The 26,637-nt window shown below is 45.7% G+C and overlaps 1 protein-coding gene and 1 long non-coding RNA gene across 51 annotated transcripts in view; one reads left to right on the forward strand and one right to left on the reverse strand.

Moving 5' to 3' along the window:
* The window catches only part of LOC140733858 (calcium/calmodulin-dependent protein kinase type II subunit beta), a 312,164-nt gene that overhangs the window by 270,977 nt on the left and 14,550 nt on the right, over positions 1–26,637 (forward strand). For 8 of the 50 annotated variants that reach the window (XM_073057550.1, XM_073057551.1, XM_073057552.1 and 5 more), the window contains 3 exons: positions 10,964–11,089; positions 12,866–12,982; positions 16,816–16,899. The exons of 40 other annotated variants lie outside the window; for them this stretch is intronic. In XM_073057550.1, coding sequence (XP_072913651.1) covers positions 10,964–11,089; positions 12,866–12,982; positions 16,816–16,899 — 327 coding nt within the window. Of the gene's footprint in view, positions 1–4,242; positions 4,339–10,963; positions 11,090–12,865; positions 12,983–16,815; positions 16,900–26,637 lie in introns of all 50 variants that reach the window. 2 more of the 50 variants (XM_073057549.1, XM_073057557.1) reach the window with 2 other exon arrangements.
* Positions 14,131–18,746, reverse strand: LOC140734171 (uncharacterized). Its single transcript, XR_012100491.1, has 3 exons — positions 18,440–18,746; positions 16,101–16,249; positions 14,131–14,490 (listed from the first exon to the last, which is right to left on the reverse strand). It is a non-coding gene; the product is annotated as an uncharacterized lncRNA (long non-coding RNA).

A 26,637-nucleotide genomic window follows, 5' to 3' on the forward strand; every position in this document is an offset into this window, starting at 1 on the left:
TGGAATGAGTCTCTGGCTGAATGTACTCCTGTGCCTAACCAGTACATTATAGAGTGGATGGGAGTCATTGTCCAAGATGGCATGCAACTTGGACAGCATCCTCTTTTCAGACACCACCGTCAGAGAGTCCAGTTCCACCCCCACATCATCACTGGCCTTACGAATGAGTTTGTTGATTCTGTTGGTGTCTGCTACCCTCAACCTGCTGCCCCAGCACACAACAGCAAACATGATAGCACTGGCCACCATAGACTCATAGAACACCCTCAGCATCGTCCGGCAGATGTTAAAGGACCTCAGTCTCCTCAGGAAATAGAGACAGCTCTGACCCTTCTTGTAGACAGCCTCAGTGTTTTTTGACCAGTCCAGTTTATTGTCAGTTCGTATCCCCAGGTATTTGTAGACCCCTTGGATGGAAACAGGGGTCACCGGTGCCTTAGCCCTCCTCAGGTCCACCACCAGCTCCTTAGTCTTTTTCACATTAAGCTGCAGATGATTCTGCTCACACCATGTGACAAAGTTTCCCACCGTAGCCCTGTACTCAGCCTCATATCCCTTGCTGATGCATCCAACTATGGCAGAGTCATCAGAAAACTTCTGAAGATGGCAAGACTCTGTGCAGTAGTTGAGTCCGAGGTGTAGATGGTGAAGAGAAAGGGAGACAGGACAGTCCCCTGTGGAGCCCCAGTGCTGCTGACCACTCTGTCTGACACACAGTGTTGCAAGTGCACGTACTGTGGTCTGCCAGTCAGGTAATCAATAATCCATGACACCAGGGAAGCATCCACCTGCATCACTGTCAGCTTCTCACCCAGCAGAGCAGGGCGGATGGTGTTGAACACACTGGAGACGTCAAAAAACATGACCCTCACAGTGCTCGCCGGCTTGTCCAGGTGGGCGTAGACACGGTTCAGCAGGTAGACGATGGCATCCTCAACTCCTAGTCGGGGCTGGTAGGCGAACTGGAGGGGGTCTAAGTGTGGCCTAACCATAGGCCGGAGCTGCTCTAGAACAAGTCTCTCCAGGGTCTTCATGATGTGGGAGGTCAATGCCACTGGTCTGTAGTCATTGGAGCCATTGGGGCACGGCATCTTCGGTACAGGGACGAGGCAGGATGTCTTCCACAGCACAGGATCCCTCTGGAGACTCAGGCTCAGGTTGAAGACATGGTGAAGTACTCCACATAGCTGGGGACCACAGGCTTTGAGCACCCCGGGGCTGACACCATCTGGGCCTGTAGCCTTGCTTGGGTGGAGACGTTTCAGTTGTCTTCTCACCTGTTCAGCTGTGAAGCCCACCGTGGTGGTTTCAGGTGTGGGAGGGGTGTAGTCACGAGAGCAGGGTGGGGGGCTGTGAGGAGGGGTAGGAGGGGAGAGTGGAGTATGTGTTGGTTGGGGGCCGACAACAGATGAATCATGAAACATCCACATTCCCCCTGGTATTATTCTTTCCCCTTTTCTGTAAATTTATAACTCTTGATCCTGAATCCAACCCACTGTAAGTTTGCCATTTATGTACAGTTTAATGTTGTACTCATTTCATTAGGAGCGTTCAACATCACAGCACCAACATGCCTGAGCAGGATCGAGTATTAAATCAGCAGTGCTTCCATTAATATTCAGAGGCTGCTAAAAGTGGAAGACAGTCAGCAGCCTCATTCTCACATGTCAGAATGTTCTATTATTGGGCTAAAAATAGCTTCGAGCTTGAGAAATGTTTCCAACCTAGCAAATCTTCTGACAGAATTTGCTGTCACTTCTGCCTGAGAGCTTTACAGCAAAGTGGCAGGGTCAGTGTCCGGCTGTTGAGCTTAGACCCCGTCCTATCAGACAGTTACTGGGAAATGATTAACAATGCAGATAAATACTGAGCAGTTGGACATTTTTCAGAGCAAGCGTTTGTATCCACGCTGACCTCATTAGCATCTCTCAGCGGGGATGCTGTTTCTATTAGCGAATGTGAACCTGTCAGTGGTGTTCGTTCCAAGCAGCCTCTCTAGAACAGGCTGCAGTGAGTCGTGACGCTTACTGGGGACGTCGGACTAACAGGATTTTGGTGCGGTGTGCAGAAGCACCACCATATGACAATATTGCTACTGGTAAACAAAGTGCCTGCGTCTTTGGTAGCAGGGCATAGCATCTTCAGTAAGTTGGGGGGACCGCTTTGTCGAGCACCTCCTCTCCATCCACCAAAAAACAGAAATTCCAAATGGCCAACCATTTTAATTCCTGTTCTGACATGTCATTCCATGGCCTCCTCTTCTGCCATGATGAGGCTCCTCTCACAGTGGAGGAGCTTCTCTTGTGTTGGAACCTCCCACACAAGAGCACCTCATCTTCTGGTCTGGGTAGTCTCCAACCTGATGAACATCGATTTCTCCTGGGTTTTTTTTTCTCACCTATTCCCCTCTCTGACCTCTTGCCTCTTCTCCTCGCCTGACATTCGCTCCCCCTGCTGCCCCTCCTTCTTCCCTTCCTCCTAAGGTCCACTCTCCTACCAGATTCCTTCTTTTCCGGCCCTTTACCTTTCCCATCCACCCGGCTTCACCCATCTCCTTCTAGCTAGTTTCCGTTCGCCTCTACTCGCCCCCACCTTTTCATTCTGCCATCTTCACCCTTTCCTGTCCTGAAGAAGGGTCTCATCCTGAAGTATCAACTTTTTATTCATTTCCATAGATGCTGCCTGACCTGCTGGGTTCCTCCAGCATTTTGTGTGTGCAGAACCTCTTGTGTTTATCTTCAAAGAAGGGTGTACAACTGTGGGAAGGAAACACTCACAGCCCATGTATTCCCTCAATCTCCTCCCCCCTCTCTGGTCTGCTACGAGGTGTCAGGAAGACACGCCAGGGTTCTGCGGGTGCCCGAAAACACTTTCTCTTCCCTCCGCTCTGCAAAGACCCAGTTGGTGTCCCCTTGCGAGGGTCTAACACTTTCCCCTCCCTTGTGAAGTTACAGCTGAAAGGCACCAGCTACCCGGTACTACCTGAAGAAGAATGCAATGTCCCTGATCTCGGACACTTGGTGTGGTTTATGGAAAAATATACTCAGAGAGAGAGAGAGTTAGGTGGGTGGTTCCAATACAAGTTGCTCACAAGATGCATACTGCTGTGGCCAGTTCTACCAGAGGGTGGACAAGTGGAGAGTTCGCCCAGCTGTCAGGGGTGATGACAGAGGCAGATATATCAGGGACATTTAAAAAACTCTTAGTTAGGCATGTGGATGATAGAAAAATGGAGGGTTATGTCAGAGGGTAGGGTTAGATTAACCATAGAGTAGGTTAAAGGGTCAGTGCAAACATTGAGGGCCGAGGGGCCTGTACTGTGCTGTAATGTTCTGTGTTCATGCCAGTCCCAGTAGATTTCCTCTTGAGGTCACTGAAGTGCGATCTCTTGCCTGTCCCAGCGTAATGTGGTTAGGGCCTCAGACTCTGACTAAAAGCCAAGCCGGTAAGAGGTGAACAAGTCAAAATCAGTGTTTGGGCCCCTAAGAGAGTTTCAAACTCCTGTGGCATGTTCAGCTGGCAAACCGTCTGTGCAGGTTCAGTGTCACCACCGTGGTGCGTGTTTCCGACTTTGTGACTGGTTGCTACAGGTCTTCCACAGTTACCTATGTTGACCTTTGTCGCCTCCCGCCGATGGAGGTATCTGCTGTGTCGTGTGTGTGTGTGTGTGTTTGCGTGCTTTTTGTATTCGTATTGTAGAAGTGTAACTGCCGAAGATGCCCAGAGGGCCGGCAATGAATGTTGAGTGAACGTGTCCTGTGCCATTTATCGGAACTGTTTCCACCCCCCGGGGCTGTGTGACCTGACCTGGGAACGTCCGTGTGGTGAGCGCTCTGCTCACTGGGAACAGGCTACCCCTTCCTGCAGCGCCAAGGAGACTCCTCACTCCTCCTCGTCCCCTCCCACACACCCAGTGTTGGAAGCATGTGGCACTCCGTGGGGGGAAAGGCTGTGAGGTTTCATTCAGCCTTGCTGTTTTCTTTAATCGCCATTCTGATTTAAACAATTACCTTTTGGGACTTGCAGCGTTTCTGCCTTACCTGCATGTTTCCACCAAAGCTTCCATAAACTGCAAGACTGGGAACAAACTTTTGAGCCTCGTCCCGTGGTTATTTGGGGGGGTGGGGTGGGAGGGCCCCTTTCTCCTCTCTCACCCTGTGTTGTTTGCCATCAACTCATTCTGTTTACGGTGTAACATGCTCTGTGTGTTTGTTTTCATCGTCCTTTGCATGCTGCCTCCAGCCAAGGGCGCTGAGAGCAGTGCTGTAAGGAACCAATCTGGTGCTGTGCCTCAGGCCGAGGTGCTTCAGTCTTCACACCCTCCGCCTCCTGTACTCTGTAAGTTGTCTGGGCATGCTGTGTTCTGCATTTCACGTGACTGCCTGTGTGTGTGTTTCCAAGAAAACGGCCATCCATAAGAAGCGAACAGCTACACCTAACACTTGACTGTCCGGCTTTGCCAGTCAGGAGGGAATTAAGAGCGAGCTCTTCCTTGCCCCTCTCCTCCTCCCCCCAACTATTTATAGATGCCTACGGCTTTGATGTTTGTCAAACTTATGAATAATTAATTAATTCCAAAGCAGCTGATTGGCCCAGAGTTTTTTTTTAAATCTTTCTGCATTTCATACACATCTTCTAGAAAATTTGACAAATTCAAGTAAAATGTGAATTATTCTAATTGTTAAATAGTCGGTAACCAAAATGCATTCTCTACATAAACATTGTAATCACGCTGAATTTAACCCTCAATCAGTAAACGTTGTTGAAATGTAAATATTATTCGTCTACAGGAAGCGTTAAGTCATAAAGTCTATTCCGCCATACACGGACTAAAATGTTAGCTGAGTGCAAGAGGGATATTTAATTAATAGATTCAAATCTAACATTTGAATTTAGGCAATAGTATTGGAAAATGCTGAAATAAGCTGCCGTCCCACCTCCCAATAAAAGAGAATAGAAATTGTTCTAATGTAATTTTAGTATCTCCAAAACAGTGGTTTTTAATTGCATAAGGGCAGCAATAAAATTAATTAATTTTATTTTCAGTGCTTCAGTCACTCTGGTAAAGCATCAAGCTTCTCGCATAAATTGCATTAGTAATGGCACAAAAAACACCACATTTAATCGGGGTGATGTGACAGAAAATGCAAATACAGTCACAGTTCTTTAAGTATTTCTATCAGTTACCGAAGCAGCATCGCAGCTGATGATCAGAATCAGAAACAGGTTTAATTTCACTGGCATATGTCATGAAATTTGTTGTTTTGTGGCATCTGTACATTGCAATACATAATTAAAAAAACTATAAATACAGTAAGAAATATAAGTATATTGCCCACGGCTTAAAAAATCGTTATCCATTTCACCATCATAGTATAGAAAACTTGAGAATTTCAAGTAAAATGAGAATAAATATGTTGTAATCATACAAAAGATAAAGCTCAGTCGATAAGTATTTTATTTATATACAAAAAATACTAAAAATATAACACAAGAAAGTTTGCAGATGCTGGAAATCCAAAGCAATACACATAAAATGCTGGAGGAACTCATCAGGTCAGGCAGCATCTGCAGAAATGTATAAGCAGTCGACTTTTCAGGCTGAGACCCTTCTTCAAGACTAATTCCTCCAGCATTTTGTGTGGGTAGCAAAAAAAAATGCGATTAGTCATGGCAACTTATAAAGGGACCCAAAAACGCAGAAGAGGATTTTATGCCAGCTGACTTAACAGATCAGTTGAATGAAAATGTGCTAGTGCACTGACAAAATAAAATCTCTTGTTTCTGGTGTTCCCTCAAATTAAACTATTCTGAAAGTAAAACAATCTGCTAAACTTTCTGTTAAATAAATACTTTAGCAACAAATTTTAAGTGTTGTAAGTTTTAGTTATTAATTAATTCAGTATACTTGGAAGTTATTGGTTGTGCTGTAGAGGGGATTGGGTTGGCAGGGTGATATTCTTCATGGAAAACTGATCTCTTTAATACAGCCCAATAACTTGATACAAAAGTGGTAAAATAGATTATGGAACACTACAGCAGAGTGAAATATTAGAAGCTGCAATTGATTAATGATGGAATGACTTTCCAGCCCCTATGCTGGAATCTAAAACAAATTAATTTATTGGATGATAATTCGGGATTTATTATGAATGGCCTAAGCTTACAAAATGCATGATATTCAGCTTCAGCACCTCTGGCTTAACCCATTGGGACTGTTTTGCGCCTGTCCTCATCCTGAGGTACAGGACCTCATGTTTGAAGTTGCATGACTTGTGATTTTGCTGTCAGATGATTGGAAGGAATGGGTAGAGCCCACGCCCACAAGATATGCCCTTCCAGACAAAGTTGCCCCAGTGGAGAATTCATGGGCTTCAGAGGGCATTACTAAATAAAAAATGGATGCACCGGCCACGTACAGTCTTCTCCTTCCAGTGGAGAAAGGCTCAGTGTATCCAGAGAAGAAATGGTCCATCCATCCAAGAGGTGGCTTTTCCTTACCTAGATACCGTGCTGTGTAATTTCACCAGCAGATCCCAGAGTGCAGGAGGAGACAGATCTGGATTTAATTTGGTGCATTTCACAGATAGATGCCAAATGCTTTTCCTTAAGGAAAGCGTTTTTTCTTCCTCTCTCTTGGCGCCCTCCGTGCTACACATTCCCCATTCTTTATCTTGTTCTCCGGGCGTGAGTGGTGCAGTGTGCCTGCACTTATTGCCCTGCCCTGAGAAGATTGGCTCCCTCTGAGTGCTTAAAGGATGGGTCATGGGGCAGGGGTGGTGTAGTTCAGGTTCAGGCTGAGGTGGGGGGGTGGGCTATGCTGAAGGAAATCTGGGAGCTAGTGGTCTGGCGCCTTCTGTCGTGGTGTCACTGCAGTGTGGTGCTGCTACCTCACAACTCAAAGGACCCAGGTTCGATCCTGACGTATCCCTGTGACCCTGACACTGCGGTCTCCTCCCACATCGCAGAGACGTGCCGGTGGGTTAGTTGCCCCTGTGAATTACCCATTAGTGTAGGTGAATTGCAGAAACGGTCAAAGTGGAGTTGATAGGCATGGTTGAAGGAGAAGCTATTGCAGGAGGACAGGAAGCCAGCCTGGGCCCGATAGACTCAATAAACTCCTGCGTTCTTCTGGTAAGAGTCAAAGTTCCCTCCTTTCATGCCACAGTCCCAATACCCCCCCCCCCCCCCCCCCACCCAGTGCTAATATCCTTCCACTGTGATCAGGAAGAGAGGTATACAGTCTCAAAGCTGACTACTGAGCTCAGCAACACTTGTCCAGCCCCAGTGAGCTGGGCAACAGACGGGAGGTGATTAAATCAGCCTCTTGGCTGAGGAGGTGTCGGAAGCAGTTGTCAACCCGTCGCACATTAAACGTGCGTTTCCAGAGAGGCGCTGTCAATCAGTGATCAAGGAGCATTGCCTAATGGCACCAAAATGTGGGTTCATGCAGCTTTAATGTCATTCATCTGCAACATTAAAACACACAGTGTTTGTCTCAGTCACCTCCAGAGTTTCCTATACTTCTGGTCAGATGTCATTCATAGGTTTGTTAATGGCCTTGGCTGGGAGGCAAATGTGACATTGAAGCCAAGTTATAGGAAACTACATGGAACATCAGAGAACCAGTCATCTGTTTTCTTTTTCTTTTTTAAAAAAAAACTGCTTTGTTGATTCATGTTTAATTGTGAAAATGTTAAAATGTCTGTTTAAATGAAGAATGCTATTGTGTTGTGTTGGTTATGATGGATAGCTGACTGGAACAGCAACGTATTGCTCATTGGTGGGTCAGGGCGGAAAATGCATCAACCGTTCATTACTATGGGCTACTGGGGAATTGTTCCCTGTCCGTACCGGTCAGCTGTCCTCGTGTGGTTACAATGTTGAAAAGGCTGATTGGATTCATTGAATTAGAAACTCCTGCCCCCCCCCCCCCCCCGGCTCAGGGATTAAATGGACTGACACCTGTTTACTCTGCCTGTATTCGAATCCCGTTACCCAGTGAGGCTCAGTTTATCACCCGACCACAAGTTACTGCTCTGGACCAAAGTCCAAGTGTGCAAAAATACCTTCTCTTTTTTTCTGAAATACTCAAACCCGTACCCAACAGTATCCCACTCCTATGAAGGTTTCGCCAGAGTATTGAAAATTAAGAGGATATTTAACGTTGCCTTGTACTTAACCCAAATTGGCTGACATTAATTGAGTTCTGGTGGGATGTTCTCAAAGTTTCTTCAACTGAACTTTGGGAAATTGCACTTTACTTCCCCCAGAAATGGTTAAGTATATTAAAAGAAGCCTTTGAACCTATGCTCTCCTGCTCCTCGCTGTGATCTCAACATCTAAACATTTGGGGCACCATAGTGGTTAGCATGGCACTATTACAGCTCAGGGCATCGGAGTTCTGGCACCGTCTGTAAGCAGTTTGTACGTCCTCCCCGTGGAATGTGTGGGTTTCCCTCCAGGTGCTCCAGTTTCCTCCCAAAATCCAAAGACGTACTGGTTAGTAGGTTGATTGGTTATTGTAAATTGTGTCGTGATTGGGCTAGAGTTAAATCAGTGCTTTACTGGCAGTGCAGCTCGAATGGCTAGAAAGGCCTAGAAAGGCTAGAAATAACCTCACTGAGCCAGCATGTATTATGCTGTTAGCATAATGTTGAGGAGGAGAAGTTAGCGTCCAACAAGGCAGGATCTCTTCCAGCATTTAGTCTAGCTCAGCTATTGGCGATCATTTCAATTGCCTGAAAGCAAAGGGTGAAACGGATTAGAGAGAGTTTAACGTGTTAGTGGTTTTGTTTGAGTTAACAAGTGTGGGGTAGGATCTTGCTGTAAAGTTCATCGCTGTAAATGGAAGAAGCTTTCAGAATCATGCACAAAGTGCCACAGTACGTTGGAGAAAGTGCCCATTCCTGATCTTCAAAAGAGAATGTATTTTTCTTCCCTTAAAATGCAGGGAGAACATTCTAAATAGTTGATGGGTACTGAATAATTCCCAGTGAAACACAGAACAATTTAATATCCACCATGTGCCCCTTCAAATCTTCAGGTTCTAATCATAGCTTGCTCACAATGCAGCATTTGTGTGTACACCCATTCAGTGAGGGAAGGGTTGGAACAGCATTTCCAACTTTGTGTCTTCAGCAAACGTTCCCTGAGTTACAGTCTACCTTCCAGAACAACACCCTACAGGCAGGTTCAATAAAAGTGTTTCATCTGCATTCAAGTGACAAACTTTCCACAAACTAAACACCAAAGTTAAGACCCCTAACCTATTACAGGTGAATCAGACTCAGAATGTTTCTTATTGTACTATTGAACTTCACTGCATCCGTAGGCATTTCACTGTCAGCCTGTGCTGTTTTGGAACTCGACTTCATTATTCCTCATTATGTAATTAGAGTAGCTTCATGTCTTTGCACAGTACTATTGTTGCAAAGCAACTTTCATGCCATATAACATTTCAATAATAACAGACTGAAAAACACTTACTCTCCCCAAGCAGTAAGGCTGATCAACACCTCCACCACTAACCCAGCCCTCCACACCCCCCAACCATCACTACTCTATCAGTTCCTGTCAGAGTTACTGTGATGCTGTGCCTAGCACCACTTTATGGACATACAATTAATCTATGCATATAAGTTATGTAGTTATTTTATTGTGTTTTTTGTGTTCTTTATCTTATTGTGTTTTTTGTGCTGCGTCAGATCCAGAGTAACAATTATTTCATTCTCCTCTACACTTGTGTACTGGAAATGACATTAAACAATCTTGAATATGATAATAAACCTGATTCTGATTACACTTTCTAATTTAATTCTGAACTGTAGTCTCTCCCCTCCACATAATAAGGCTTTTGATTAGAATCAATTATCATTTGTTCCTGCATTTTCTCCTGAATATGGGCCAAATATCTTTGTTCTTATGGTCTCATATAGACCTTCAAGCAATTGGTTAAGCTTTTCCAGTGAGGGAGGGTGAATGGAGCTGAGCTACTTTCACTATGTATCAGCCGTCTGAGGGCACCCTGGAACATACTATTCAGCCGAGATTTCCTTAGACCACCAGTCTGCTAGTCAGTGGGAAAATGGGCACCCTCCTCTTCTTCGGCTATCAATGTTTGACACTAAATGCACATTTAAACTTGTTACAAGGTGAAACAAAACAATTACTCGGAAAGAAGAAAGATGCAAAATCCCCAAAGTTCTGGAGAGTTTTAAATTATAACTTTTTCCTATCAGCTGGAATGTTTTTTCCGCAGGGAAAGGAGGTCCTGGCTGCTAGGAATCCACAGGTTTGATGCCAAGTGCGGAATACTGGAGTGTGGGTTTTTAACTGTTGCACTGTTTGGTATTTACGGTCAGCAGCAGGCTCGAATTACTGCTGCTTATCGAACTGTGGGCACATATTTCCGTATTCTGTTCTGGACTGTTACATGTGTTTTTTTTAGAGTAAGGCGGGAAACGGTGCGCTTGGTTAAATGTGGCCCCGGACTTGAATCCAAACCTTGCAGCGGCAGCCAAGGGGAAGGTTACTTGTGAAATGTTAACTTTTGTTTTTTTAAAACCAGATAGAATTCCAGACTTGTTGCAAGTGCGGGACCTGTTCTGCAGTGTGTGAACTGTCCTCTTTCTCTCTTTCTTCAGCCTCTCTCTCTCTGTCAGTGTCTTACTTTTTTTCCTTGTTCAACTTACGGAAAAACAAAACATTGAAATATATTGGTAAATATCACATGTCATAGCACATACTTGTTAAATCTAATATATTAATTACAAACAGCACAGAACATTGATGTCAGACATGTAAATGTGTGTTAAATCCATTCGTGTTCCATCAAGCTGTTGAGGCCCATTTCATGCCATTTCACCGTAACAACGTAAGAAATATATTTTAGTTCAATTTTGCACAGGCATTGTTATTTGTCCAGCTTTTCATCCAGCCTCTGTTCGTCTCCTGTTATTAGCTGCAAAGTTTACAGATGTTCTTAGCAGTGTGCGGAGAGGGTCAGGCACCTTCCCTGAACATGAAGGCACCCCGATTGCTGCTCCACAGCCGCAGATACCTCCTCTCACTCCCTCCTCCGTGCCTTGTAAGTAAGTGTGTTACTAACGACCCGCTGAGCATGCAGCAGTTCACAGCATGCGCGTCCTGAACGGCCCATTTGGTGACGTTTTGTACGGTTAATCAGCAAGAGGGACTGACAGGTCAATAGTGAGAGACGGGTTTTTGCAAGGCAAGATCTGCTTTTAACCCTCATGGGCGACGGATTGGGGGTGAAGCCTCTGGTTTGTTGTGGTTACATGTGGAGCTCGCGGCTAATCCATAGAAAATCCGCGGACGCCGGAAATCAAGGTAATACACACAAAATGCTGGAGCAACTGAGCAGGCCGGGCAGCGTCTACGGGAAAGAGTGAATGTGTCAGCTGGTTACTCTTTTCCATAGAGGCTGCCTGGCCTGCTGAGTTCCTCCAGCATTTTGTGTGGTACTACCTGTAGATGAGTTTGCCGTGGTGGCCACTTCCACCCAAACTCGGTGATATTTCCAGGCAAATCATCTGGGTGTGTCACGTCCATCTTGCCTGTGGTGCCTCAGCTTAAGGAGCATCACTGCCCTCAACAGACGTGTCAGTATATTGCCAGTTCCTGGGAGAAAGCTGACACTGCTGTTAAAGTGGCTGCTGACTTCACCCCCTGAAGTGGTGTAACTACAGGCAGGATGGACCCTCCTCGACCGCTCAGTTCTTAGCCAGAAAGTTTAAAAACAGTTGAAGCTAAGGAATCATTGCTGGCACCGAGGACTGCTGTACCCCTCCCTGATAGGGGAGTGTTGTTTGTCATTGGACTCGAGTCTTTCAGCCTTCAGCTGGCTTCATTCAGTCTCTGCTTCCTGCCAAGTCCTTTGTGCCACCAGCTTAATGTCCTTACCCTTCTGGTTAAACCTCTCTCCGACCTCTCCTGCCCTTTCTCTCTGTATTTTCCAGACCAAACACTCTAAAGTTTCTGAGGTTTTGGCCTTCAGCCACACTCCTCCCTCTCCAATCCCCAACGATGTACCTCCTTGCCTAACATAGTCGTTGTGACCAGGAGTTAAATTTCAGCACTTCCCTTGATGAATAAAACAGAAAGTTGTTATCTGCAAATGAGGGCATTGTTTTACAATGGAGTCTTGTCCATTGGTCAGCTAACATTTGACCTGCATCTTGGAATAGACCCATGCCAAACTACTTACCTGCCTATCGACCTGAACGCCGAACTATTGGGACAAATTTCTATTAAATGTTGAAATTGAACCCACATCCTCCACTGCCGCTGGCAGCTCGTTCCACACGCTCAGCACCATCTGAGTGAAGCAATTCCCCCCTTATGTTCTCCTTAGCATTTCACCCTTCACCTGTGACCTCTAAATCTAGTCTCACCCAAAGTCCGAGCCTGTTCAACCTTACCCTGTAGCTCAGGTCTTCAGGTCTTGGCACCATCCTTGTAAATTTTCTCTGCCGAAAATTAATACTTAAATCAGTAAGTGTTACAACGCTTAAACATAATGGGATCAGGAAAAAGAGGACAAACTTCCTTTTGCTCTCGTCCGTTTTAATGACAGAGTCAGTTCACTCCAGTAGACCCATTAATTACGTTCAAGGCCATTCCACAACTTTGTCAGGAAACTTTAGGACGTTTGTGTTGAACAAGGTGAAACTCGTGGAAGTCCCGGTCATTATTTCTGGGACGCTCTCAGAAAGGTGCCTGCTCGGAATCGTCACAGCTGTTATTTAGCAAACTGCAGCTTTGCTTGTGTGTTGTGTGTGTTTCCGTGTCGGGTGTTGTACGGGTCTGTGTTGTTACACATCTCTCCACCTTCCATCCTCAGCACCAAAGTTTACAGACGTTTTAAAGAGTGTGCGCAGAGGGTCAGCGCCTCTTCCTGAACCCGAGTGCGGCCAATCTGTGCAGACACCACCTCTCACTCCCTTCACCTCCTCACCCCGTAAGTCAGCTTCCCTGCCTGAATCTCTTTGCTCTGCAGAAGGCTCAGAGAACCTTGTGTGCTTCCGGCATGTTAAAGGCATGTGGTCAACACACGTTCCGTATGGGGGAGAAGCAAACATGGCGAGGTGCGAGGTGCGCGGTACAAGCCTCGGCTTACAACCTAGTGTTGCTTGCAGCTTACGGGGCACTTCTAACAGGTCAGTGGTAAGTGCGCCCCCACCAAGGCACACTCGTCTCGGAATTTTGCTCCAGCCGTGGGCATAACCGACACTTGACCAGGCTTTAGATTTTGGGCATTGCCTGATGTATTTCCATTCTGATAGCTGTCAGTAATATGTAATGGAAGTGAGTGCCTCATTTCGCATTTCTGAACAAATACAGGCTGATTGCCGTCGGGTTTTGAACAGCGAAGCTGGCACCCTAGTCCTCTTCAGGGCTGAATCAATCCAAGCTGTCATTCTGCCTCCCAGCGTTGGGTAACCGGCCATGTGTGCATAAGCATTCACCTCGCGTTTCCATTCTCAAAGACTCCTAAAGTTACCACTCCCCAGCCGCTTGCCAACGGGGGCTGGTTGGATCTCATTCACACTGCCGAGACCGTCAATGTGTCTAAGCAGTCGGTGACGGGTAGGGAAGCCAGCCACTGATCTTTATGCCGTAAAGTAATGCCATTTTAGGAAGCGTCACGTTTGAAATAAAATTTACTTTTCTTTAGCTGACACTTGAGGTAACAAAATGTCCCCCTGATGCACCATCAATAACTCACGCCGAGACTTAGGAAGTGAGATATCGGCTTTTATTGACTGAAGAACAACACTACATCCTGGGGAAAATGAGGGAGAGCAGCAGGCCACAGTCGCCTTTATACAGGGGTCTGTGGGAGGAGCCACAGGGGTAGTCAGACAGGTATATCTAGTTCACCACACCCTCTTTTTCAATTTATGGTTAATTTCGAGATAAAACTATACCCTGATTTGCCCGAGGTTTTTATATTTTCCCTGTCGGGAGAAATAATTAACCAATTTTTGTTGCTTTGGGCCGCTGGAACTTGCCAGCCCTCCGCTGATGGTGAATGAACGAGTTTGTCCACGGTCTGCCGTCCTGCCCCCTCCCCCCTCACCTCTCACCTCGAGCCTTTGTCCCACTCACTCCCCGTCGCTCAGACCGCTGTTCTTCCACCACACCTTCTCGGCGTCGAGCATGCCGTGTTCTTACTTCATTCTGAGGAAGTGAAATGGAAATACATTCTCGCACCGTGGCTGGAGGTGTCCTCTGAAAATCGTGCCGTGCATGGCGGGAAAGCAATCTGGCAGCTGACCTCCCTGACTTGCTCTGCCACTGAATGCGATTTTATTTAAAAACAAATAACGTCCATGAAATTGCCGCGAGTTAATGCTCAGAAATTCACCGTCCATTTGCATGTTTGCTATTGTGCTTCTCCGATCAGCACCACACCTTAATTCTACCAGCAATCGCCACATCACAACTCACTGTCAGGAAGATGCCCTGTTGAATTATAATAAATGTATTTTGGTCACGGGCGGTTGCCAGAGTCTTTAATGGATAAAAACACAGTATAGACGTATACAAAGCAGTGGGTGTAGCGGTTAGCGAAGGCTATTACGGTTCAGGGTGTTGGGGTTCGATTCCGACGTCCTCCATGAGGAATTTTGTACTTTTCTTCCCAGGGGTGTCCCCCGGCTGCTCCAGATTCCAAAGATCGGCCTCAGTAAACTCATTGGCCATTGCAAATTGCCCCGTGATGAAGCTAAGGTTAAACAGGTGCCGTGGCGTGTCTCGCAGGACCGGAAGGCCCTGTTCGCGCTATATCGCTAAATAAGAAAATATTTATGTGGCAATAAAAATGTAAGATGAATGTGCTGCGTGCGGAAAGTTGACAACTTCTCTCCACGTGGCTTGCTGCCAGGAAAGCTTGCACACCTGAGCTGCAGCACAGAAGCCAGTGCGACACGAGCTTTCGGACAGACTAGCTTGTCGTTCGGCCAGGTTCTAGTGGGTGCCTTGGGGGTTCTATCTTACTGGCTGCGGCGGGTAAGAATTCGTTGCCGTGTCGAATGCTTTTTTTTAAAATCGTCTCTGGATAGTAAATCCATCTTCTTTGTCTGTGACCCCGCCCAATGAATTTATTACTTTTGGACATTATGCAGTGAGCAAGTCAGTTTTAACGTTAATATACCCTACAGTGGCACTATTGGGATTCACAGCAGTGATGGATCTGACCCTCTCTTGACCTCTATGAGAAGGCAGAACTGCTCGATAGTCTTGAGTGAGTGATTCTGCAAAAGGCTTAACCCTCACACTGAACCTGTTAACGACTGTGGGCATCTTCCAGTCAACCTTTGTGACTCTTTAAGCCCAACACACAGCCTGGTTTTTGAATAACCTAACCTAGTTCCTGGCGGCACTGTTCGTGGTGTTTATTACTTAATCTCCATTTCAGAAGTGAATTTGCTCTTTGCATTGAACCAGTTGGGGGGGGGAGAGATATATTTGTTAAATGAGTTGCATCGTTAAGGATAGGTTAGCGGCTTTAAAATGTTTCAGGGTATTGGCGAGAAGGATTTAACAGGCAGGGTAACATGACAGCGCGACACAGCTACAGCATTTTGTTTCCACTTGCCCAGCTGGGATGTATGTGCAGCGTGCTTGAGTGTGCTTAACGTCCACACCAAATTTATTTGCTCTTGGTGTAGACGGAACCCGCAGCGAGCGCATGTCTGGTGTGTAACCGAGTTCCAGGCGCTTGGATCAGTTAAGTGTTTTCTTTGAGTCGGTCCCATTGGCACCACCCGACCTTTGACTGGTTTCATTTGGTTTGCTATCTCCGGCTGATCAAATTCATACATTTAAAAAACATTCAGATATAGTCAGAGCCGTACATTAAACTAATCCCGCACCATCACATGGTGCTACATGATATGATTCAGTGAATTAACTGTAATCCATGCCGAGGAGACTCACGCATCAGCCAATAATGGTTGTGGCAAGTCTATGATTTAATCCTTAAAGCTATATTCTCTTTTTAAAAATTCTGATACCTATTGAAAGAGTAAGATTCCGAGTTCTTGGGGTGTCGAACTTTCGAAGTTACTTACCGCCCACAACTCGTACCCAGCAGGAACCCCAGTCTCTGTAACGGCCAGGACTGGGTGTGAGGAATGCCAAGGCTGGACTCTGATGAGTGACAGAGACTGGGAACAGTTCGCCTAGTTCATTGCCAGCACAGTGGGGCCCGGCTCCAGGACTGGGAAGCAGAGGAAAACAGACCTGATTATTTGTCCAAGTTGTACATCATGCAAAATACTAATAGCGTTTACATAACCCATAGTGTTATAGCACACCTGTGCAGTTAGAAATCTGGAAGTCAGAATATAAACCCTGTGATCCTCGGAACTCAGCCCAGGCTAGTCTAAGATAGCATGCAGATTTAATCTTATTGGTGACTTTGACCCTCATAATCCACAGCAGAGTGTTAGTTGTTTCCCCCTGGACTTTCTACCAACACCTTAGCTCTGATCAACACAACGAGTTCTCGTAGCTCTTTCATGGGATCTCTTGGGCGAAGGTCAGCAGCAACACTTCAGAACTGTTTCATTGGCTGTTTTGGGCATCATTCTTCCTGTATCTGTAACTTACCAAACAACTCTGAAAGTTTTTGTTTCTGTTCCAATTTGAAATAGAAGTTATTTATTGCTTTGAAAAGAGAATATGGCTTTAATTTGCATTTGGGAATTCATTCCATCAAAGTTTATTTGGTTCTGTTATGCCATGCATCCTTCACATTGTGTATTGTTTCTTCCATAAACTTAGTTGCTAAAGGTTTGGACCGAGTAAGTGTAAAAAGTCAATCCAATGATTCCAAGAGGCCCCTCAGTTCACCTCCTCCGACACAGTGTAAGTGTTCCGGATCTTAGTTTGTTCGTTCGTTATGTGATCGTATGACGTGGGCAATCACGGTCTTTCCCTGACCGTGATTGTCCTTGGCAAATTTTTCTACAGAAGTGGTTTGCCATTGCTTCTGGGCAGTGTCTTTCCAAAATGGGTGACTTAGCCATTAATAATACTCTTCAGAGATTGCCTGCCTGGCATCAGTGGTCATATAACCGGGACTTGTGATGTACATCAGTGCTCATATGACCATCCACCATGGGATTCGTGTCACATTGATCGGCGGGGGTAGGTGCTGCACCTTGCCCTAGGGCAACCCACGGGCTAGCAGAGGGAAGGAGCACCTTACAGTTCCTTTTGTAGAGACGTTCCTCCACCCCATCGCCCATCTTAGTAGCCTACTTGATTAAAGGTACCATTAAAGTCAGAAAAATGCATAAAGCACTCTGCTGTGATGGTCTACTATAAGGAATGAGCTACACAATTTTATTTTAAAGGCATCACAGTAGCATAGCAGGTGACGTAATGCTTCTTCAGCCCCAGCCATAAGATCGGGGTTCGATTCCCACTGCTGTCTGTAAGGAGTTTGAACATTCTCCCCATGACTTTGTGGGTTTCCTCCCACATTGCCAAGACATACGGTTAGGGTTCGTGAGCTGTGGGCATGCTGTGTTGACACCGGAAACGTGACTACTCTTGCACAATCCTCACTGATTTGATTTGATGCAAATGACGCACTTCACTGTATGTTTCAATGTCCATGTGACAAATCAAGCTAATCTTTCATCTTTTTTAAAAAAATCTCTAAACACAGGATTTTAGTGCTTCCTTAGATGGAGTATCAGTAAAGTTCGGGGGAGTTAATATTTGATTGAAGCTGGCATACATAAATGTTGAACCATTTTTCTTCAATAATGTTTGATGCTTGGGTGGGGCTGTGATGGGCAGGGTGGAGAGGACGATGCACACTAGAATACAGCACTTTGTAAAGTCTCCGACATCCTGGGAGACCCAACTGTCCAAACTGATGTACCAAGGTTAGAAAAAAATAGAAAGGGAGGAGAGGAGCGGAAGATGAGGAATTATGTTGTTTGTTTCACTTGAGACAACTTTAGAGTGCTTCCACACACTGCCATGAAAAGGTTAAGAATGCCTTTCTAACATTCCTTGTCAGATAAGTTTTGGCTGAAAAGTGAAGGCTGGCTCCTTAAATTTACATTTCAAAATCTGCAAGATGATACTCGCGTTAACACAAAGGAGCATTTCCAGTAGCCAGCCACAAGGGAGATGGTGGTACCTGCTAACACCTTCTTCCATCTAGTATCACCTTGGAAAACCTGTGCCAGAGAAGTCACATGACCAGTTACCTATTCCTAGCCACCACCAAGTGTTCCATTTTAGAACTAGAGTTAAAAGGAACATTGGTACAAACTGGACTTTATAAAAGCTTCATATTTATGTTGATTGGGAGCTGGAAATGGACCTCTGTTCTCCATTTGATAAGCTTGTGCCCAGTCTAATCTTGGCCTCAAGCTCCGTTACCCACCTGTTTTCTAAGCTCCCGGCACCTCAGCAGTGTAAAAGTCACCCTTGTAAGTGCAGTACGCAAATTGCTGGAGGAACTCAGTAGCTCAGGCAGCATCTGTGGAGGGAAATGAACAGCTAGCATTTCAGGTTGAGAGCCCCCTGACTTCCTCCAGCACTCCTCACATTCCAGATTCCAGCATCTGCAGTCTCACGTCCCACTCTGGTACAGTATCAATGGCTTTCCCTCCATGGCTCTCAGAGGCTGAGAATTCTTGAGAGGAGAAACTCCTCCTCATTTGCAAATTAAATGAATAACCCATTTCATTTCTTCGTTGGGTAGAGGGAGCATCCTCCCTAACTTCACTGATAAGCCCCCATCACTTCCCAAGATTCTTCTGTTCTTCAATAACCAATTCTCATTTCATTTAAACTCTCATGAGTATCAACGCAATCCTCATGACAACCCCTACGTCCCCTGAAGCAGTCTAGAAATTCTTCCCCTAAACTGCCTCTTTAACTTTTGACTAAAGTTTCCAGTGCTGGAGCAAGTTGTCATTTTTCTGGTGTTACCTTGCAGTTTAATCGTCTCCAGAAAATCTGCTCTGCACGTATTGTTTAAGCCACATTTCAAAAGCATCCAAATGATGCCAGAATGTGGATGAGTGGACCTGAAGTGTGTAGATCCTGGTGGGATATAGATTGAGTTTAGTGCTCTTCATGGGTTGCAGCTGTTGGTGTCAGGTTCTGCCTATCTCTGCATGCTCTAGAGTACTGGAACATACAGAGAGATCAGCTTTGGGGGATGGACCTGTTCTTGATCCTAACCTTCAGGAAAGCAGCATTGTAGGTAGATAAATTCGTAAAGAGAGTGCTTGGCACAGTGGCATTCATAAATCAAAGCATTGATTACAGGAGTTGGGATGTTGAAATTGTATAAGATGTCGGCGAGGCCACATTTGGAATATTGTATGCAGCTCTGAGCACTACCTACTGGAAAGTATCAGTAAGTTTGAAAGAGTACAGAGAAAATTTACAAGGGTGTTTCCAGAATCTGAAGACCTGAATCACAGAGATAGTTTGAATAGGTTAGGACTTTATGCCCTGAAGCGCAGGGAAATGAGGGGAGATCTCACAGAGGTGTGTCCAATTATGAGGGATGTAAGTGGGGTGAATGCATGCAGGCTTTTGCAGGAGAGGTGAGACCAGAACTAGAGATCATAAGTTAAGAGTGAGAAGTGAACCATTTAAGGGGAAATTGAGGTGGTGAGAGTGTGGTGACAGCAGAAGTGGTGGATACAGTTTCAGTTGTAACATTTAAGAGAAGTTTGGATAGGTACATGAATAAGAGGTAGGGGGGCTATGGTCTGGGTGCAGACAGATGGGACTAGTCATAAACCCAAGCTGGCAGAGAAAGGCCTCACTACGATTCTGTGATATCCCCATGCTTGATTTTCAAGGCCAGTGCTTTAGGCTGTGTGGTTAAGGAAAGAATGAACTGAATACATTTGATGAGTATTTACATGAACGGTAGTTAGTATTTCCCAATTTATCATCTTAAATCAGAACCTAAGTGTGTCCTCATGTTAACTGCTGGATTTCTGTGCCACTGCCCTTCTCAAGGTACAGCTCCTGCAGGGTCAGTAAAGATGTGGCTTTAACCTTTTAGTGGTGGTTCATATCTCAAGAGAAACCTGCATTGCAAGCAAGTGAAGGGACTGACTCCACTTACAGTCAATGGTGTTTCTGTCAAACGAGAATTTCAGCTGGCAGAGGTCAGCACACACACACCCAAGTCTGATTCTAGAAATGTTGACAGTTTTAATCTGGTCAAACCTGACTCCATATGAGATGAAGGGAATCTAGATCTCTAAGTTGCCTTCGAAAGAAGTGAAAGAGTTCAAAACTTTAGGGATTCAGGATCCTTAATATTGCTGGCATGACTAGTGACCTCACAGCGGGCAGATGGGCAGGAGGAAGTTAGACAATGGAAGCAGCCGGGGGAGAACTTTAAAACCAAAGCCAATGTGGGTCAATTAGCTCAGCAGACGAGGTGCGTAGGGCTTGGTGTGAGTTGGATCACAGGTTACAGAGCTTGAATGGCCTGAACACGATGGAGAATGGATTATGACCCAGGAATGGCAGAGCACAAAGGCTCGTATTCACAGATGAGGGATCCTGGAGCTGAGGGCTCGAGGAGGCGGACTCAGGCTTTGATGCAGAGGTGGATCGACTTGCTGATGGTGCGGGGTCTAACATTACCCCAAGAGGGGCTTCCTCGGACACCTGCCCCGGTGTCAATAATAGGAAACAGAGACCATTGTCAGAACTGAGACAAGGACTTTGGAGAAACTTAGCAAGTCAGGCAGCAACTATGGAATGGTTGACATTTCAGGACAAGACCCTTCGTGCGGACTGGAATGGAAGGGGGTGGAAGCCAGTAAGGAAGTGGGGAAGGAGAAGGAACACGGACAGGCTGGCAGGTAAAGGTGAAGGAGGGAGGCCTCTCAGATCCCCTCTTCCTCAGCCATCAACCTCTTCCACCTGTCACTTACCATCTTCTCGCATCATCTGCCCTCACCCAGCCGCCCACCGTCCCCCTCTCCTGCTGTCCCCTATCACCTGCCAGCATGTGCCACTAATTCTGTGATGTTTGAAGCAGTCTTCCCCTGGGCAGAATGGTTCCTATTTCCAAGCAAATAGTTTGTTATCATTCCTTCCATTTAATCCATTGTCAAACATTATTTATGTGTTAAGAGATTTGCTGCTATCTAGAATCAGTCATAGAGCATGGAAGCAGGCCTTTTGGCCCTACTGGTCCATGCTAACCAAGGTTGCCTGCATTTAGCCAATAATTGTCTAAACTTTTCTTATCCATCTACCTGTCCAAATGTGTGGTTTTTTTTAAACATTGTGATTGTACCCTCCTCTACCACTTCCATCTTGTACCAATTACTCAGCACTCTCTGTGTGAAATGTCTGTCCTCAGGGTTCCCTTTCAGACGTTTCCCCTCTCGCTTTAAACCTCTGCCCTTCAGGTTTACACTCTCCTCCCCTGAGAAAAGCACTCCAACTGCTCAGCTTGTCCACACCCCTCATGATGGTCATCCCGCAGCCTCTTACACTCCTGGCTAAACAGTCCCAGACTATAAGACATGGGAGCATAATGGGGCCATTCAGCCCATCGTGTCCAGTCCGCCATTTCATCCTGCATCCATTCAACCTCATACACCTGCCTATCCGTTAATGCCCTAACCAATCAGGAATCTACCAACTTCTGCTTTGAATACACCCATGGACTTGGTCTCCACCACAGTCTGTGGCGAGCATTCCACATATTCACTGCTCTTTAGCTAAAAAAAAACCTCCTTACCTCTGTTCTAAAAGGCTGTCCCTCAATTCTGAGTCTGTGCCCTCTAGTTCTGGATACCTGCACCAGAGAAAACATCCTTTCCACATTTGGTAGGTTTGAATGAGATCCCCGCCCCCCCACCCCGTTTTCTTCTGAATTACAGTGAGAAAGATTTGGTCTCTCTGTATAACTGAGGCATCCACTTCTGGAAACACCGTTCTGAATCTCTTTTGTCTCAATCACATCTGGAAGGTCGATGGCTGGTCGATCAGAACAGGGTGTGGTCAGGTCAATGGCTTGTACAGCAGCACTATGATATCCCAATTCTTGTACTCAGTGCCACGGACGATAAAGGCAAACACGCTATCATCCACTGTCTTCTTCACTCTGTCTACCTGCATCATCACCTTCAAGGTACTATGTACTTGTACCCCAGGGTTCCCTTACATAGTGAATGTCAGAGCCCAGGGAGGTTTGTTCTTAAAAGTCACTAGGACCCGTCATTTACTGTGCAAGTCCTACTGTGGTTGATCCGGATCCTGTAGTAAATTTAAACAGCCTCGCTCTCACTGTCCATCACACCACCAATGTTGGTATCATTCACACTTTCATTCAGATAAAACCTGATAAGGCCCTTGTTAAATCAAAATAATAACATATTTATAAAATAATTAAACCTGAAAAGTGATTGATTTTCTAGTGGGGGAGACTGAGAGATATGAAATTCCACTGAAAATACTGTAGATGTTGTGTGGGGGCTCTTCCAGGGAATAGACCAGATGTTGGGTCAGATGTCTCCCAGACATTAGACCAGGTGTTGTGTGGGATTCCCCCAGCAATCACCCCTGGGGATTGGACAAGGTGTTGGGTGGGATCTCTACCTGTAGGTTAGACCAGATGTTAGATCAGATGTCTTCCAGACATCAGACCAGGTGTTGTGTGGAGGTTCCCTCAGGGATTAGACCATCTGTTGGGTCAGATGTCTCCCAGACATTAGACCAGGTGTTGTGTGGGATTCCCCCAGGGATCACCCCTGGGGATTGGACAAGGTGTTGGGTGGGATCTCTACCTGTAGGTTAGACCATCTGTTGGGTCAGATGTCTCCCAGACATTAGACCAGGTGTTGTGTGGAGGTTCCCTCAGGGATTAGACCAGATGTTAGATCAGATGTCTCCCAGACATTAGACCAGGTGTTGTGTGGGATTCCCTCAGGGATTGGACCAGATATTTTGGGAGGGATCACCGCTGGAGATTGGACCAGATGTTGGGTGAGATCTCTACCCATGGGTTAGACCAGTTGTTGGGTGGGACCTGCCCCAGGGATTTGGCCTGATGCTGAGTGTGTAGTTGCCCAGGGGTTAAACCAGATGTAGGGTGGGTTTTCTCTCAGGGAACAGGGAATCTTTTTCTGGAATTTGTGGCAACTTGTGGGGTGAGTGCCACCTCCCTGCGTGGCCATAAGGAAACTGGACTGGTTCGTAAATTGTCATCTCATCTCAGCAGTGCTCCTTTGTCCATGATGACCCTGATGCTCATCTGCACTGATCCTGTGGGAGCCATCTCCCTCGACTCCTGTCCAAATGTCTTTTTTAAATTGTATCAATCCCTACCCACCTCCTCTAGCAGCTCCTTCAGGTAACCAGTACCCTTCAGATCACTCTTAAATTTTCACCTCTTACCTTAAACCTGTACCCAACCATGGGCAAAAAGCTATCTATCCTAACTATGCCCCTCATAACTTTATAAACTTCTTAGCCTCCTATATTGCAGTGAGAGTAATCCCAGTCTCTCCTAATGACTATAGGCCTCTATTCCAGTAAACGTTCCATTCACCTGGGTTAGTGCTTGCTTGGTTCATTTCTCCTCTCTCTCCGTTCACCTAGTTACATCTACTAATCATCCTTCCATTATCTGGTTCTACCTATCACCTACCGGCCTGTTTCACCCCTCCCTCAGTTATTTGCAGGGGTCCATGGCATAAAAAAGGTTGGGAACCCCTGCTGTAACAGATGTACTGGCTATAGTCCCTCTACAGTCTCAGTCCTGATTGGTCAGGGTCCTTACACAAAACATCAACCATTCCTTTGCCTGCACAGATGCTGTCTGACCCGCTGAGTTCCTCCAGCAATTTGTTTCTCGATCAATGTTCCCCCTAAGGTGTGCACTTGTACACGTGCACTCACCTTTTGCTACTAGTGCACAAGGGAATTTAAACTGTGCACAAAAGGTTGTCACCCTCTGCCTCGTTGGCACGTTAAGTATATTTCATGATCGTACACAATCACATTTCCTTTTCCAGTTTCTGATGTGGACGGTGTTGACAACGTGGAGTTTGCCATGATTTGTCTGCAGATTTTAGAACCGGCTTATACTGTTTTTATTGAAGAAGTTATTCGGTGCGCAGACTTGTCATTACAAATTAGAGTGAATATTGTTCTTGATTCAAGTTCCAGCATCTTGCATTTTCTTGTGCCTTCATTCGGGTGTGTTCACATAAACAAGGAGAGCAAGAACTCGGGGTGCCACAGTAACTTGGGGGTCAGTACGATGCTGTTACAGTTCAGGGCGTTTCGGAGCTAAAAGTTCAATTCCAGCGCCATCTGTAAGGAGTTTCTACATTCTCTATGTAACTGCGTGAGTTTCCTCACACAGTTCAAAGACATACCAGTTATTAGGTTAATTGGTCATTGTAAATTGTCCTGTGGTCAGGCTAGGATTAAATAGGCGAGCCACTGGGCACTGAGGCTCAATGGGCCAGAAGGGCCTCTTTCAAACTGTATCAATAAAGAAAATTCCAACTTCAGACCCTGACTAGTACAAACCTTGTGTTGTTTCCCTGTCCCCTTTCTCCAAACGCAGGAACATCTTTATCATTTCCTTAAGCTAGCACTGCTGCTTCATCTGTTACCTGCGGCTTTGGTTTGTGCCCCGCCACCCCATAACCAGTCTTACACTGTTTAGCGTGCCCTGTGTTAAAGAATGGCCACTCACACCACTGATCTATTTGCATCCCTCCCTATTTTGCCACTTTTCTTTAATTTTGATATTTGTCATGTATATCACATGGAGAGGCTGTAACACTAAACACTGAGCTGGCACCACACACACCTTCCCCAATGTGCCCGTCCCACCCCATACTCCCCAGCTTTAACTTCTTTACCCACAATACCAGATGCTGCCCATTAATTTTCATTTAAGGCAGCATAATGAGAAGTCCTGCATAGCCATTGAAGGATTGCACAGCAGCCAGTGGGTCCCATTCCCCAAGGCGTGCAACCATTTTCTCTCGTGCCTATCCAGCTGGCTCTTTCCACCAACCTTATGGGTCCCATGTCCCTCACCTCTCCTCTCACAGTATGTCTCCTGCTCATTGCTTTTAGTCCACCTCCTCATCTACAAGGAGCACGGTCGCAGGAAAGCGGCGTCCATCATCAAGGACCCCCACCACCCAGACCATGCTCTCTTCTCACTGCTGCCATCAGGAAGAAGATACAGGAGCCTCAAGTCCCACATGGGGGAGGTTCAGGAACAGTTGTTACTCCTCAAACATCAGGCTCTTGAACTGGAGGGGATAATTTCACTCATCTCAACACTGAACTGTTCCCACAACCTATGAACTCACTTCCAAGGATTCTTCGTCTCGTGTTCCCAATATTTTTTGCTTATTTATTTCTATTTATGTTTTTCTCTTCTTGTATTTGCACAGTTTGCTGTCTTTTTGGTATTGACTGTTTTGTTTGTGTGTGGTTTTCCATTGATTCTATTGTGTTTCTTTGTATTTGCTGCGAATGCCTGTAAGAAAATGAATCTCAGGGTTGTATATAAAGACATTTATGTACTTTGATAATAAATTTACTTTGAACTTAGAGCTATAGCCTTCAATGCTCTGCTGTCAGGAACAGCTTTGTTCTGATCTAAACCAGTATTTGGAGCATTGTGAGCAATTTTGGGCACCTTATCTAAGAAGGGCAGTGCTGGTGTTGGAGAGAGTCCAGAGGAGGTTCACAACAATGATCCTGGGAATGAAAGTGTACTCACTGAAGTTTAGAAGAATGGAGGGGGGTGGAATCTCATTGAAACCTATCAAATATAAGAAGGCCTAGATAGGGTGGACATGGAGAGGATATAGTGAGGGATTCTAGAACTAGAGGGCACACCCTCAATAAAACGACGACCCTTTAGAACAGGGAGAACTTCTTTAGCCAGAGCTACTGAATCTGTTGGATTCATTGCCACAGACAGCTGTGAAGGCCAAGATATTGGATGTATTTAAAGCAAAGCTTGATAGTTTCTGGATTAATAAGAATGTCAATGGTTATGAGGAGAAGGCAGAAGAATCGGGTTGAGAGGGATAATAAGTCAGCCAGTTGAATGGTGGAGCAGACTCAATGGGCCAAATGGCCTAATTTCCCCCTAGGTCTTGTGGTCCAAACCAGTCACAATATACCGTAGTCTGGCTTTATCTCTTTATTCCATGACATTGCACGTCACATTCAAATTAAAGTCAAGGAAGCTTAAAATCCACTTCAGGTGAATGGAGGGAGTTGGGGGGTGGGGAGGTGTTAGTGGGGTGTAATAACACACTTGTACCTTTCTACATGAGCAGTCACTGTTACAGGTTTTAAAACTTCTGAGCAGCCACTAGGCTACTGCCAGTTAGAATCAGTAATCTTCTCTCATCCCAGCTCAGAGTGGCAGGATTTATCCTTTCTGTGCTCAATCTATTCTCTGATGAGCAGGTAATAATTTTTAATCCTTTTGGCTGTCAAATCCCTCTCCGTTCCAAGTTAAGGACTTCCATTTATAATGAGCCAGAGATGACAGCTAGGATGTCAGAGAATCTGAAAGGACACAGCACGCTAACTAAA

Source organism: Hemitrygon akajei, chromosome 1 (assembly GCF_048418815.1).
Source record: "Hemitrygon akajei chromosome 1, sHemAka1.3, whole genome shotgun sequence".
Classification (NCBI taxonomy): domain Eukaryota; kingdom Metazoa; phylum Chordata; class Chondrichthyes; order Myliobatiformes; family Dasyatidae; genus Hemitrygon; species Hemitrygon akajei.